The sequence below is a fragment of the Numida meleagris genome, chromosome 5 (genome assembly GCF_002078875.1).
Source record: "Numida meleagris isolate 19003 breed g44 Domestic line chromosome 5, NumMel1.0, whole genome shotgun sequence".
In the NCBI taxonomy this organism is placed as follows: domain Eukaryota; kingdom Metazoa; phylum Chordata; class Aves; order Galliformes; family Numididae; genus Numida; species Numida meleagris.
The window spans coordinates 56,133,260-56,148,595 of record NC_034413.1 but is presented as its reverse complement, the minus strand read 5'-3'; the positions used below and the strand labels follow the sequence as shown (position 1 = coordinate 56,148,595).

The 15,336-nt window shown below is 40.3% G+C and overlaps 2 protein-coding genes across 5 annotated transcripts in view; one reads left to right on the top strand and one right to left on the bottom strand.

Annotated features, from left to right (window-relative positions):
• LOC110399656 (unconventional myosin-X-like) overlaps positions 1-9,645 on the top strand; it is a 70,102-nt gene extending 60,457 nt beyond the window's left edge. For all 3 annotated transcript variants that reach the window (XM_021398715.1, XM_021398716.1, XM_021398717.1), the window contains 7 exons: positions 2,024-2,321; positions 3,454-3,661; positions 4,169-4,305; positions 5,738-5,861; positions 6,677-7,126; positions 7,883-8,074; positions 8,942-9,645. In XM_021398715.1, the coding sequence (XP_021254390.1) occupies positions 2,024-2,321; positions 3,454-3,661; positions 4,169-4,305; positions 5,738-5,861; positions 6,677-7,126; positions 7,883-8,074; positions 8,942-9,055 (1,523 nt within the window). In that variant the 3' untranslated portion in view covers positions 9,056-9,645. The remainder of the gene's footprint in view (positions 1-2,023; positions 2,322-3,453; positions 3,662-4,168; positions 4,306-5,737; positions 5,862-6,676; positions 7,127-7,882; positions 8,075-8,941) is intronic.
• The window catches only part of LY75 (lymphocyte antigen 75), a 42,131-nt gene continuing 39,085 nt past the window's right edge, over positions 12,291-15,336 (bottom strand). For both annotated transcript variants that reach the window (XM_021398719.1, XM_021398718.1), the window contains exon 35: positions 12,291-14,929. In XM_021398719.1, coding sequence (XP_021254394.1) covers positions 14,745-14,929 — 185 coding nt within the window. In that variant the 3' untranslated portion in view covers positions 12,291-14,744. The remainder of the gene's footprint in view (positions 14,930-15,336) is intronic.

Sequence of the window (15,336 nt, the reverse complement as noted above, 5' to 3'; positions counted from 1 at the left end):
GAAGACTGGCTGTACATCCCTAGATTGGCTCTCTTCTTGAGTTGTGTCTGGGTTGCACATGGTTCCAGTGTAAGCCCTAGAACGGGATTACAACGTGCAACTGGCAATGAGATAGTATTTGTAGAGAAACTGATGCAGACTGCAAATGAAACTTTTCTTCAAATGCTTTAGGAACAGAAAGTTGCTAAACTGATAGGCCTTCAGATAGCCAAAACGTGACGGTGGCACTGAGAAAAATTGAGTCATAGCAGGAGTGTGATAGCTTTTTGCATGTGTGTATCAGCATAGAGGGACCTTATGTGGGGGAAGGGGGTGGGAATTTTATTTCTGTTAGTGAAGCTCTTCCTGTGAGGGATGTGTTAAAGGATGGCAATTGAAGTGTCATTAGCAGAGGTTGTCGAGCAAGTCAATAGAAGGAGTAGAACAAGCTGCTGAGACCAACTGGTCACCTATGTGAGGGAACTGAGGAGTGCACTAGGTGAATTATTAATAACAACAAGAAATATCTTGCTTAAAATTGCCCTGACACCAGAAGAATGGCATTCATCAAAGGAATGACGTATTGATAATTAATGCCTCTCTTATAAAAGGGCTTCAGGAGAGATCTGGAGAATTTCAAATCAGTAAGTCTGACTTCAAGAATCAACAGAGAGTCTGTAATAGAGAGCAGCACTAGGGAACGAGTTGATAAGGGCTCTGTAGAAGCAAGTTATACCTCAAAAATGTCTGAGAGCTCTTTGAAAGAGTTGCCAAGGCTTACTGGCACAGGTTATCCTCTGTTGTGGTATAACCTAGTGGGCAGATTCCCAGGGTGGATTTCAGCAAGCAAGTAAAATCTTTTAAACAAAAGAAATTGCTTCAAGATTATAAGAAATCTTTAATCAGTTAATTCCATATTTAAATGATTAAAAAATAGGAGTAAATGCAGTTTTCTAAAAGAGAATGGTCATCACAGGATTTCAGCAGAGATCTGTACTAGCACTGATAGTGTTTAATGTATTCATAATTGAAGTAGAAAAGGGGATGAGCACTGAAGTGACAAAGTTTGATGCTGATTCCAGACTGGCATACTAGAACTGAAAGCTGCTGATGAGTAAGTGCCCTATGGAAGAATCTGTAATGCGGAATGACTGAAGTACAGCGTGGGTTTTTTCCAGAAATTAATTTCAATCTGGATATGCAAAGCAACGCATTTGGGGAAGAACACTCTGGCACAAAGCAGTGATGGGTCTGCATGATCTTGTTCTGCTTAGGGAAGGGAGCACCGATTCGCATAGCTTTATAAAAATGTCAGCTCTTATGCTGAGCAGGGAAACAAAACAGCTAATGCTGGGGTTTGAATGCTTAGAAGAGGAAAAAGAAAAAGGCTTTATGCCGCTGTACTGATGTGTTGTGCACTTGCATGTTGAATACGGAATGCATTTTGGCCTCCAGCGTCTTACAAAGATAAAGGAGAAGTAAAAAAAAAAAAAAGTTTGAAGATTATCAAAGGCACAGAAAGATTTGCATCCAATAAAGAGATGAAATTGAGGAGGACTCTTCAGCATCAAAAAAATAAATAAGAATGGAGGAATGTCATGGAGAAAGTGAAAGGGGAGTAACTGTTCTCTGCTTTTTGTGACACAGGGATCAAATTAAATGACATATTAAAAGGACTGAAACAAACAAATGTGTAATGACTAAGAATAGGTTGGCACTCGGGATCAGTTTATTGCTTTTTTTTTTCCTTCAACTGGATTTCAACATCAATTTCCTGTAAAAACATTATTCTACTTTTCTGTATGGGATATTCAAAAATGAATTTGCAGTTGTGACAAGTTAAATGTTGGCAAATACTACTTAAAACTGCATTTACACACATAAAGTAGAAGCATTAATGAATTATAAGTTCAAGAAATGAGCTAATGCAGCTGCTCAGGTTGCTCTTCCATCACAGACTATACTGTAGTTGCTCGTGCTACTGCTGGGCCAGTAGGAAGGTGGGAGATGCTCACCTCTTGCCGCCTTTGTGATTGTTCCCCAGTGCAACAAGAAAAGGGTTACAGCAGCTTACAGGATGAAGCAGTGAAGATCTTCAACTCCCTTCAGGAGATTGAGACGGTGTCTGACCCCATACCAATCATCCAAGGCATTCTTCAGACCTGCCATGATCTGAAGCCCCTTCGTGATGAGGTGTATTGTCAGCTCATCAAACAAACAAACCACATGCCGCATCCCAACAGCACCGGGAACCTGCACCATTGGCAGCTGATGGCATGTATGAGCTGCACTTTTCTGCCCAGTAGAGGGATCCTTCGCTACCTCAAGTTCCACCTGAGAAGGTGAAAGTCCTTTCCATTTGCGTTGTTTCCTTTCTCTCTACTTCTCTTGCGCTGCCTGTTGTAGCTACGTGTCTCACCCTCCTCCTGTGCTGCTGCAGCCTCCCACCTTTTGCACAGTTCTTGCTGCCAGCTGTTCTGCTGTGTTCAAACAGCCCCCCCCTTGCCACCCACCTTATTATGTCAAAAGGATGTGGGAAGCAAGGCTACCCCATGCAGAATATCCTGAAAGTGTGCTGAAATGGACTTACAGCCGATCACCTGCTGCTTACTAATGTCCCTATAAACATTCTCAACCTGTAGAAAGGTGAGGGGCATACTTGTATTCATTGAATGAGGTATTTTGCAGCAACCACAGGCAAAACAGGCGTTCCAGAGTACCAGATACACTGCAAATCCAATTTACTGTTTTTCATTTTTTGCCTAGCTAAGCACATAATGCTTACAGTATTTATTTTTAATCTGCTTTATCCTCCACTTTTTGTGAAATAAATTGTTTACATTTCTTCCCAATTTATGTTCAGCATCTAATGCAGCTTTCCAAAGCAGTTTGTACTGGGACTGAGCTGCAGCCATGTAACCTCACTCCATTAATGATGAGAAGGCCCATAAAGGCTATTCAATTCCTTCCAAGCTAGGAAGGAGTGAGTTGAAATTCATGCACATACACGAATAGCTGAATCTCTTGGACATTCAGAGCCTTATTCTAAGAGATGCTGAGCGATACTCAGTGTTGCCACTGCATGTTTTTATCACTAGATTTGCACATAATGTCATGCTTGCAACTTCTAGCCAGAAAGTTAGAAAACAACTGATTATGAAAAAAAATTGTATTCGATTCTATGTTGCTTCATTTCAGTTTTGTAAATTCTGCTACTCAATCCGCCTATCTTCAGCTAGTACTTTTCTCTTGAAAGTCTGAACTGCTTTTTTCATATGCTCATGAGAAGTCCCATGAAGTGACTGGAGTGACCAGTCAAAGCAGGTTCCATAATTCCAGGAAGTTGCTGGGCTCATCTTCCTGCAGTTGCATTTAACGTTGATATCTCCACCTGCAGTAGTCCAAGTTATTTGGTAATGCTCTTGCTTTCTGTTTCACTGTGTAATGGCTTATTTTACTTCTGTTTCCAATTAGGGTAAAAGACCTTTTTCCAGGCTCAGAAATAGACAGATATGCACAATTCATCAGCGATTCCCTGAAGAGAACAAAGACAAGGGAGTTTGTGCCCTCCCAGGAGGAAATACAGGCTCTTCTCACCCGTGAAGAAATGACCACAACGGTGTACTGCCATGGTGGGGGCTCCTGTAAAATCACCATCAATTCTCACACAAGTGCTGGGGAGGTAATGCATTCACAGCATTAACCCCATCTAAGAATTCCTCTGTCTAGGTACTGAGCCTGCTGAAGGGGCTCCTTTTCGATATTCATAGCCCCCCGAGTCGAGGAGTTGGACTCGATAATCTCTGGAGGTCCCTTCCAGCCCCTACAATTCTGTGATCTCCAGTTTTTCAGCGTTTAGGAAAAGTATTTCTATATTTTCTTTCCTGGGAATCTGAGCTGACCCTTGTCAGAGATGGGCTAAGTAGAGCTGTGCATATCCAGTGACCTAAGTCCCACTCTGCCAGCTTCCATCACCCCATCCTGCTATCACCGTTCTGTCTCCATTCTGTTCATGGCTGCTCGCGGCGGCATTCATCCACACGCACAGTCATTCTGCCAGGTCACAAACACAACATGTATGTCTTTTCCTCTTTTTTTTTTTTTTTTTTTTTTTCCCCTGAGAAGCTCACTTCTGAAAGCGTGCGCAGTGCCTATGCTATGATCTGTATCTCTCTCTTGACTTTTGCAGGTGGTTGAAAAGCTGATCCGAGGTTTAGCAATGGAGGACAGCCGTAATATGTTCGCCCTCTTCGAACATAATCAGCAGGTGGACCGTGCTGTTGAGAGTCGAGTGATTGTGGCTGATATCTTGGCCAAGTTTGAGAGGTAGAAAAATGTTTTGTAGAGTCTTTGCTTTACCTCCTAGTTGGTTGTAACCCCGGGTTAAGTGAGAGTACAGCCAGGTAGTTTTATCCCAAGGAGAGGCGGTGTTTCAAGAGTTCACTTTGGTGTGAGCTTCCTTTTGGTAAAGTTCAAGTGCTCTTTCTCGCCGTGAGGAAAACCACGTTCATATCTGTTTCAGTGGCAAAGAAGCATTACCTTGGCAGGAATCAGTGGTGCCTTTATCAAAGAGTAATGCTTTCCTAGCAGAGCTCAGAGAAGAGTTGATGAAGTCACTGTGCTGTCTTGATCGTTCCCTCCTTGTGAAAGGGGAATACTGCCTCCTGGCAGTGAATTGTTACATAATGCCTATGCGTTTAGAAGTATCAAGGGCTATCAGCAGTTCAAAGCGGCTTATAAAATCAAGTGCCGTCAAAATGAGATATTTTTTTGTGTAGTAACTTTTGTCATTGTGATTAATGGGGTGGATTAATATGGGCCACAGAAACAAATACCATCAGTGAGCTCCTTGTCCAAGGAAGTGATATAGCATGAAAGTGTTAAGCAGTGGAGATGGAGACGCTGCTTGTCAGATTTTTGGAACTGTACAGTCGTAGCCGTCAGTGGTTGCTTAGATGATATCTAGACATTTCTGAACTGCAAAGAGTAACTGTGTTTGCACTGCTTATGAATGCATGCTCTTCTTAGGGACCATCTCAACAATGTAGCTTTCAGTGCCACTTCCTTTTACGTTATTGGCTTCATCTCCTCTCATTAGACACGCATGAAAATTAGTCTGTTTGGATAAATATTGGGGGTACTCAGCCCAGTGCCCTCTATGAAAATGTCTTTATATCAGTTAGCTCTGATAATGTTCTTGTCAATTTATACTATAATAGCTAAATCAGAAGAGACAGCAAAGATTTGAGTGGGCATAAACAGAGCTCTAATTTCTTACTGTGGACTCTGATTTTTGTGGAGGATGCTGGTAGTGCCATTTTCTATTTTATGTCTGTTCTGAAGACAAAAATAAAGTTGTTCCCAATGGTGACAAGACTGATGCTTTTCATAGCCACAAGTTTACAGGGAAAGAGCATCTTGAAAACGGGGAATATTTTGTGTCCTTCCCCCAACTCCTGCATTTATCTAGATCCATTGATCCAATTTGTTGGTCAGATATAGGTGGTAAAAACTTTGGGTTCTTTTGAACCAAAAATTCATTTAACTCAGAGGAGAAAAATGAAGCCACCAGAAAATTCTTTTGCCCTGAGATTGCCCTGGCACGTTAGTTAGTTCTGTATGCTTTCTGTTTCAGAAATCCAGGGGTACTTTTATAGCATGGGTTGTACTGTGGTTGTCCTGGTACCGTGGTGCTTCTGGTTACTGTTTTTTTTGTTTTGTTTTGTTTTGGTTTTTTTTTTGCATTCCTATCTTACAGACTTGCTGGCTCTGAGGAAGAAGAGGAGGAAGGACAATGGCAGCTCTATTTTAAACTGTATTGCTTCTTGGATATAGAGAATGTTCCCAAAGATGGGGTGGAATTTGCTTTCATGTTTGAGCAGGTAAGCAAGCAGTGGGAGCCTTGGTTTCCAGGGGTGGCTGAAGCACACTGAAATATACAGAAAATGGGATTACCTTTGCATTAGAAGTGGGAATGCTGGTCTGAACAGAAACATTTATTATCTTGAATTTTTGTCTGGTATCTACCAAGCAAATAGAGAAGTTCTCTAGGGAATAAGAGTATTAAAAGCAAGAAAAATGAACAGAGATTTTTTTTTAATGAAATACCAATGATAATAAAGTGCATTTAGAATTCATCTTTTAAAATTACAGGTATAGAAATTCAGGTAATAATTTGAGATGATCCTGTAAAAACCGCTGCTTCCTGAACACAAGTGAAAAGAAAACTGGAAAATCTAACTATATGCTCATCCGCTTCCAAGAACAGCACAATGTTGGGGTGTTATGGGAATTCACTAAGAAAACTCTTTCAGGCCATTTTTTCCCAATTAACAGTGAGGCACTGGAATACAGTACTATAAAGAGAGAAAAGAAAATGTAGGTGACAGTATTTGTCTGCTGAATAATTTTTAAGACTCTATATTCTGTAGCAAAATGATGCTACCTAGGCCAGAAATCACACTGGTGTTAAATAACCCTGCCATTAAGGATGCAGAACTAAACAGTAGAGTATCTCATCCACCAGTTGCAGACTTTGTCATTTTTATTATGTCAGCTTTGACCTCCTGAATTAGGTCTTTCCTTCTGGGATTGGCTTTGTATTAGGGCAAATACAACAGGAATCTGTACGTGGACCTAGCTGTGAATAATGTCTCTGCTTTCTAATGAGTCTGGGGGACTTGTTGCTTGTTTGCAGGCTCACGAAAGCCTCATAGATGGTCATTTTCCTGCACCAGAGGACACTCTGCAGCGCCTGGCAGCACTCCGGCTGCAGTACCTTCATGGAGATTATTCTAAAATAAGTTGGAGTCTGGATGGAATCTACCCAGTTAACAGATTGAAATCCAAAATACTGCACTCCACAAAGAGCAGTGGCACCAGCAGTCACACTCTGGAGAGGAGACGGACCAGCTTCCTTGAAGGGACGTTGAAACGTGGCTTCAAGACAGGCTCAGTAAAGAAGCAGAAGGTAGAAGAAGAGCAGATGATGGAGATGTGGGTGAAGGAAGAGCTGTCAGCTGCTCGTGCAAGCATAGCACAGAAATGGACCAAGCTGCAGGGGCTTTCTCAGCATCAGGCCATGGTGAAATACATGTCCATTGTAAAGGAGTGGCCAGGTTATGGGTCAACCCTCTTTGATGTTGAGGTGAGAGATGTATAAACGCTTTTAACTACTGCTGAGGAGCGGGGTCAGCCTGGCGAACAGATAGAGCTCTGTGTCTGATATTGCATAGCAGCAGAAGGGAATTTCAAGAAGTGACTGTTCTATCTTAGTAAGCTGAGAGTAAGCATGTCGTACCGCATACCCAAAAAGGTGTGATGCAGAGGGCATCGGGCAAGAAAACCAGTGCATCCTGGTTAACTGAGGGAGATGACAAATTCTAGTTTCATTTTTAGAAATTTTCCTGGGCTTAAGAAGGTGATAGCTAGTGGAGTGAAAGTAAAATGAAGCCATATTGTGCTTGACAGCAAAAAAATGCAAGCCTCCTCTGCAGCAGTGATACAGAAACCTCTCAAACTGGGTCACTTCGGCCGCTGGGATTAGCCTGCTACAGTAGGAATCTACAGCTCCATTTTTTTTTGTTGTTTTTATGTTGCCTAGATGGATTGCGTGCCCTTGCTGTATTCACTGTAAAATAATATAATTATCTGTAAAATATTCAGCTTTAAATGTGATGAGAAGTGTTAGGTACTACAGTCATTTATTACTCAACTAGAATTTACTCACAGCCGCGTCACTTCTAAATCTTTGGGGCAGGAGTATCTAGATGCTTCCTTCTGTCGGCTTTTTTTCTATTGGGGATAGAGAAGTGAAATATCCTGCGGCAACCAGAAATGGATTCCTTGAATTAAGGGTGATTTAATTCTCTGTTGTACTGATGCAAGATTTCTGTTTCTGCAGTGTAAGGAGGGAGGCTTTCCAAATGATCTTTGGCTTGGAGTCAGCACAGAGAACGTGTCTGTCTACAAACGCGGAGATCCTAAACCACTAGAGACGTTCCAGTATGAGCACATTGTTTTCTTTGGAGCACCGCAGCCCAACACCTTCAAAATTACAGTGGATGAGAGAGAAATGTTCTTTGAAACATCCCAGGTATCTGAAAGCACAAGACTTGCTCTATGTGCGCTTTTACTAGCACTCCAGTAAAGCTCTAATTTCCAAGGACTTGACAAGGTTATATGTGAGAGCTCTTGCTGAGTGACAGGACAGCCAAGGAAAAAGATGAAGGAAGCTTAAATCTAAAGTGCCATGGTACCTGGTCTTGAATACAGAGATGTACAGAAAAAGGAATGATGCTGGTTAGAAAGTGAAGGAGATTGAGTGGTCTTCTAGGGCACATGGAATTTCAAATTTTGGGCACTCCATGAGGGTGCTCAGTTTCTTCATTCCCTTTCAGTTTATAAGTTGGGACTTCACAAAATTACAAAAAAAAAGTTTGGCAGCATTAAACGTGCTTTTCTTTGAGTTACAAGATTTTTAAATGTCAGTTAAACAGAGCACAAACTTGTCGAGCATTAAAAGGTGCTGCTGTAAGATCACAGTTCTCTCCCAGCTGAATCACAGTTCTTACTGTTGCATTAACTCCCTATCCTTAATGCATCTCAGAGATGACGTGGGTCTTTTATTGTACAGCTTGCACACTAGACATCATGCTAGAGTAACCTGGAGAGGCTTTTCCAAATTGAAAAATCACATTATTTTTAACATTTATTTGTAAAGAAACAATTACATGCCTGTTATTACTATCCTTGCTTTCATTCTTCAGGTCTTTTTGGTATATAACTGTCATGATCTCAGTTCCTTCTTGCATTTCCTTACTGTCCTGTTCACGTTTAATCCTGCATACAAAATTTACAGTGCCATTAACTTGGGACAAGGGGAAAATTTCTGCAAAACATCTGATGCACCTCAATGGAAGTAGGTCTTAAATGTGCTTATCTCATTGTGTTCTTTCTTTAGGTGGGTGAGATAATAAAGATCATGAAAGCATACATCAACATGATAGTGAAGAAACGCTGCAGTGTCAAATCAGCCACCAGTGTGGACAGTCGTGCCAGCATCTGGACTAGGTGATATGAATGGACTGCCATGACAGGGAGGCAGATGTTTAATGATTGGTATTTGCAACTTGCCAGCACAAGTGTAGCAAAGATGTTTTTAAGAACTCCACTTGGGTGACTACTGCATTTAAGAACTGAAGTGGCATCTGCAGTACCTAGGATTTGCACCTCTGCCCAAAGACATTAAACAGTAACAACTGTTGTTAAATATTAACAGCCCTAACCTTGTTTTCCCTGGCTTGTCTGATGAACAGTGTACCTTTAAAGAAGCAAAGACAGGAGCATCATCCTTCTGCCTGTCCTCTCTGCTGCTTTCAGAGCTACCTGTCAAACTGGCAGAAGCAAAACCACAGGAATCTGGACTACAGGAGGCAGGCTTCAGCTTCCTTAGGAATATTCAATATGCAAACATCTGGGATCAGGGGACCATAGCATGGGCTGCAAAGAGAATATTTTGTTTTTATTTATTTTGTAGGCAACTCTAAAATAACTCACTAGGGTTTTCTCTTCAGGATATACTAATGATCTTATATGGTTAAAAAAAAAAAAAAGCCTTTTTGCAATTGAAGCCAGACTGCTCAGCTAAGAGGTCAAACACTACATGAGAGACCATTAAACAAACAACTAAAAACACGTAAGGTGAGTTGTTACCTTCCAGTGTAAGTTCACAGGTACATATCTGAAAAAAAATGGCACTTTAAGTAAAAAATTCTAAATACTCCAGAATAGAAGAAAATCCTGGGGACTAGCACTGCTGAAGTATCTCAGCTGCCATTCTGGGTGCATTCTAAGTGGCACCTGTTGCCTAATTAATGACAGCCTTTTGCCTGGTACAGCTCAGAAGGTGAGATGGATTTAGTTGCATTTCCTGAACACAAACTTGGCATTTTGGATAGAAGTCAGGTTTTAGTGCCTGCATTAAGTCCCTTATTTCTCTAGTTGGGATTTTAGGCTGACTGGGATCCCAAAATTTAGTTTTAAATGAACTGTTTCCTACTGAGCTAATAGATGCCTAGATAACCTCTTATAGGCAAGGATTTAATTCCTCTGTAATACTGTAAGCAGATCCCAACTCCTTTCTCTGCTGAGTTCTAATTGGAACTGCTCCTATCCCTAAATCCCCTTCCAGTCTCCTCTAGGTCCCCAGTCAGCAGCAAAACTTGAAAATAATGTTGTTTTGCTGAAACAACCACTACTTAGAGGATTTAATAACTACTTGCAATTTGAAGAAGCCAAAATTTTTTTCCTCTTCAGTGAAAGATGAAAGCAGGAGACTGAAGACAACTGTCACTGTTTAAAATAGTATAGGGTAGCATTAGTTACACCGTAAATAGGCTGCATTGGCAATCAAGGAGCCCTGAGGCTAGGCAGGCATATTCTATATTGGTCTTGGGGTCCTGGAATGCCAAGGCCCTTTCAGTTTGCTCATGAACCTAGAAGGCAGTATTGATGTGGGCCTTAGGATCACAGAATTATTAAGGTTGCAGGTTTGTTTTAAAATCAGATGTTTCCATTTCTGGGAAAAAAAAAAAAGTGGCATTTTAAGGCCTGTTAGTGCTGAAGGAGAAGTTTCATAGAACAGGAAACTAGGAGTCAGCACGCAACAAGTTTGGTTGAAATTCACCTTTGGATTTTGCCATTTCACTAAAACTGTCACAGAATAGTGCAGTTTTGAGCCTGACACTGCACGAAGATAAAACACGGTGCATAATCCGTGCTTCTCTCTCCTTCCAAGCCCACTGCAGCATGTGCAAGCATTGTCCACTTGCCACACAAGCCAGCCTATGAGGAGAGCCACCACTGCATATTGCACTTCCAACTGGAGTTTTGCCTTAAACAGCTTTACTGAAGGACATTGTGGACATCCCCTTTGTATCAGGAGGAATAAACGGGGCCGGGTCACAGTGAGTGCACGGGCAGCCTGAGACATGACACTGCATATGAGTCCGCACGCTGACTAGATTGCTGTGTATCAGAACAGCCTTGGTTATCCCTGTCCTAACTGCACTGTTCCCGTGTTCTGGCTCTGGGGTTGCTGCAGGCAGCTTGAACCCACTTGGGAATGTAACTCCCGTTAGTATTTGTTGTAATTTTGCTCATTTCTATTATGGAATTCCTTCTGCTGTCTTTTTTTTTTTTCTTTTCATTTGTAACTGGCTTTACAAGATGAAAGTTCAATAAATTATTGGATTGCACAGGCTCTATTCACTCAGACGCTTGCGATGTTTACTGAGCGATTTGAGGCTCAGAAACCTTAAGTAGAAGGCAGGGATCGACAGCATGACGAGACGGCAGCCGCGCCGCCCTCACTGCGCATGCGCGGTGCTTTGGCCCTCAGCCGCTCTCCGCGCCGCCGCCATTTTGGGTGTTCCTCCCGGCACCCCGCGCTCTGGTGCATTATGCCTGGTTACAGCTAAAGCCTCATCTGGTATACCCCTGCCCCCCCCCCCCCCCCCAGTGCTCTATGGAAAGTCCACTTAATAATTTGGTCAGTAAGAACTTAGTTTTCTTGAAAAACAGAATGAACGTGACCAACTTTTATGATCACCAGTGCTACATATCCCACTGTGCTTCACAGACGGCAACAACAGAGTCATCAAGGACGCGATTTAGTCTTACATTCAGCAGCAAAGAACTTGGAATATTTGGTATTTATTTGTAATAATACCAATAAGTACCCCCCCCCCCCCCCCAAATATGTATGTGTATATCCTTCCCTGTCAGGCCCTACAATTAATTTATTGCCTCCTTTCAAAAATGCTTAGATGTTTAACATACGTCCAGAGCACTGAACAGATAGTGCATTTGATTTTAAAAATTTATAAATATATATATTTTATATATAATATATATATATAAAATCAGCCCCAAACAGCAGTCATGTGTAGGCACTTGTGATTGACAGCTGTATCAATTAAGTTAATTAAGCACCAGCTGTACCTTAACCTTTCTATGACTCAAACTTCAGAGACTGGCAGGACTGTGCAAACAATGCAAGCAGCTTGATAAAAGTTAGGTATAATTATGTTCCAGGCTAAATAATGGTTTAAGCTGGAAAATTACTGATGAACCTTTTAAATATTTGAAAAAGGTTTTGTTGAACTCCCCTCTTTTCTTATTGTGGCAGCATTTATCTGGTTTAATTGTGATCACGGCCCCTGTACTCAGTGCTTTTTTATGCAGTGGTTAATGAGCTGTACCTTACCTTCAATAACTGCTTCCCTGGAAATAAAACCAGTGTAAGCAGGTTAGTGTTTTATTTAGCTTTATTCTTTCAGTAATAATCTCGCTGTCTATTTCAGGTGAAGAGGGTTAGGCACCTGCACTAAGGCAGTTGTGCGTGTTCAAATGAGAATTACCAGTGCTGAGACAACTTGGGTATGATGAAACAAACATAGAAAAGGGGCCTTACAAAATTATTTACATCATTCATAAGAATAAAATACACAGTTTTTTTATTATAAAAAGTATATATTTGCATGTTGGGTAACTAGGATTTTTATCACTAATTTCCCCTTTCAACTTCAGATTCACAACTAAAAGCATTCAAAGTATAAACACCTCTAAAACTAGTAAATTGAAAAAAAGGAATTTCTGAATATTTTTCCCACTTACTATTGTTGTGAGAAAAGGACAATGAACAACACTTCCTTCTAAAGTTCATTAATTTAGAAATCATTCAGCAAAGCAACTAGCATCAAGAAAGAAGAAAGGAAACTTTCACAATTGTGCCCAAGTACCAAATAAACAACAAAAGTGCTTACTTCTTTATCATCAAATTAACACAATGATTCTTTGGCTACGCCCCTTCACTCTGCTATTTCAACAGGTACTAAAGTGATATCTACAAGAGGTTCTCTGTTTATCAATACAGATGATAAACGCTTATCAAAATAGTGCAAACAGGAACAAAGGAAAGTGCTGTCAATTTAAGTAAACTGCAGGGAAATAAGGCAGCTGAACATCATGACCTCACAACGCTGCTCCAGAGAAATCAGTAGTACACTTCTCAGCAAGTCAGACCAAATGTGTTCCTATTTATCATATCAAACCATCATTATTACACAGGGGATGGATTTGGTCTTTTGCATATACTCCTTCATAAAAGTAAACATCTGTTCTTTCTACTGTGCTTCAAAGAAGTCTAACGACTTCTTCAAAACACTGATCAAATCATTAGAATATGTACCACGCTCTCTTCCATTTTTCCCTTTATAACTTTCTTTGGAGTGCATAGATCACATCACATACAAAAAGTCAAGTTAAAGTTTTATGTAAAATACTCAAGTATTTTTAGCATTTACATACGCAACTTAATTTACCATACATTCTCCCTCACGCCTTCCTTAGATATATCTTTATGTTATTTCTTGGACAGATAACAGATACTCCGCTTTCTATAGTTAAGCATTTAACCATAGTAAAAACCAACAGTATTACTGGAGGTAAAATGTCAGGAGGATCTCATTAAAGAATATAAAACACTGTCACTGTAACACTCCCATCCTCAGGTGTCACAATGCAACAGCATATAAAATGGAGGTCGTTTCTGTTTTATCTAAAAGAAAGTCACACAGGTCTAATTTCAAACTAGTTTGAAGACATGGGACAGAATGGAATAGTTCTTGCTCTAAATACTACTCTAAGTAAGTGCATTTTTAAAATGTTTTAATTAATGCTTATGTCTAGATACTGATTTTTCACTGTAAACATTTCTGCTATTTGTGCTTTGAAAACTTTGTTAAAGGTGCTGTAAAAAGAAACTGAATGATTTAGTTAACAGTTCTGTCACAGGATAAAACACAACATTCATGCCTTTGCTTTCACAAGGCTGAGGCTCTTATTGGCTTGAGTTCTGCTTGTGCTTGCAGTTAGCCCTTACTGGGTAGTTCTGATAGCCCAGCTACGCCTTCGGGGGATAAGTTTAGTGATCTGCCAGCTTGCCAGAGTCTCAAATTTAAAATATACTATGTTTATTTATAAACTTACTTGTAAATGGCACAGCTTTAGTGCAGGGTATTTCCTGTAACTCTCTGCATTCCCATATTCTTATCTCACCAGTGTAACTTTTATTTTATTATTATTATTACTCTGGGGGAGAAAGTAACATCATCATCATCTTCCTCCACTGCAACAAGAAAATTTAAATTCTAGATGGATGGGGAAAGAATGCTTAGTTGTCTGCTAACTCCTTTTTCCCCTACTGTATCGAAATTTATAACAGTTTGTTAGAAAAGTTGCTACACAAAGCATTTATCCTCTTTGTGCTAGCTAGATAATCCAATGCCAGCAGCAGAATCCTTCACACATCAAGATGGCACATCATTGGCCTGGAGTTAATGAGTGAAAATTGTACGTTAGAGAATTCATGTGGCAATTTTACATGCATTCAATAAGGTGACATTGCATGATGTAAGTCGTCATTAATTATTTAATTAAAAACATTTTCCAGTAAAGAGACGGAAAATAATACTCTAAATTAAAATACATCACACGACTCCAAAAACCTTGTACCTTAAACAACTGAGGCCAAATGTAAATCATTTCCGTGGATTTGAATAAAAATTGCACACTTGTATAAAGGAACGAAACTTAGCCCCCGTTAATAACCTTATTACTTTTTCAAAAAGATCAAGTAGTTCCGTTCTTATGGCTTCACATAGTGAAGTTCACGCTAAACTGCCTAGAAGGAACAGTTTTTCTCAATAGCCATCTTTTGTGAACACATCATCAGTTTCATCATCATTTATCCCTCTTTGATAACGTACTGAAGAGAAGGCACTCCAGTGAAGACGCTTCTTTTTACAGATAAACCACGCTAATCCCACAACAAGGACTAAGATAATTAGCAGGGCAAAAGCTACAGCCACTCCGGTATGATTAGAACCTGTAACAGAAAAAAAAGAAAAATAAAGTTATTCTTTAAGAGAATAAAATATTGATTTCACAGGGTTGATGCTTAGGTAGCTATACATTAACACTGTATTTATGTGGATATCATTTGGCTGAAGTCAAGGCCAACAGGTTCACCAGATTAGTATCCTTCATTAACTGCAAGTTAATTTCCAGTGTGAATTAGTATCTAACTGTTTATTTTTAATAATTCAGTTGTTAGTTTTCTAACCATGATGAGTTGGAAGGGGCCTCTGGAGGTCCAAAACACCCTACTAGTTTAGTTTACTGCACCAGAAATTCTGCACTCATTTCAAGCAAGCGATATGATGCATACTCTCCTGTAAGCGATGTGGTGAAAAAAAGAGTGTGAACAGGTGTTTCTTTTTGAGGAAGTCTGTG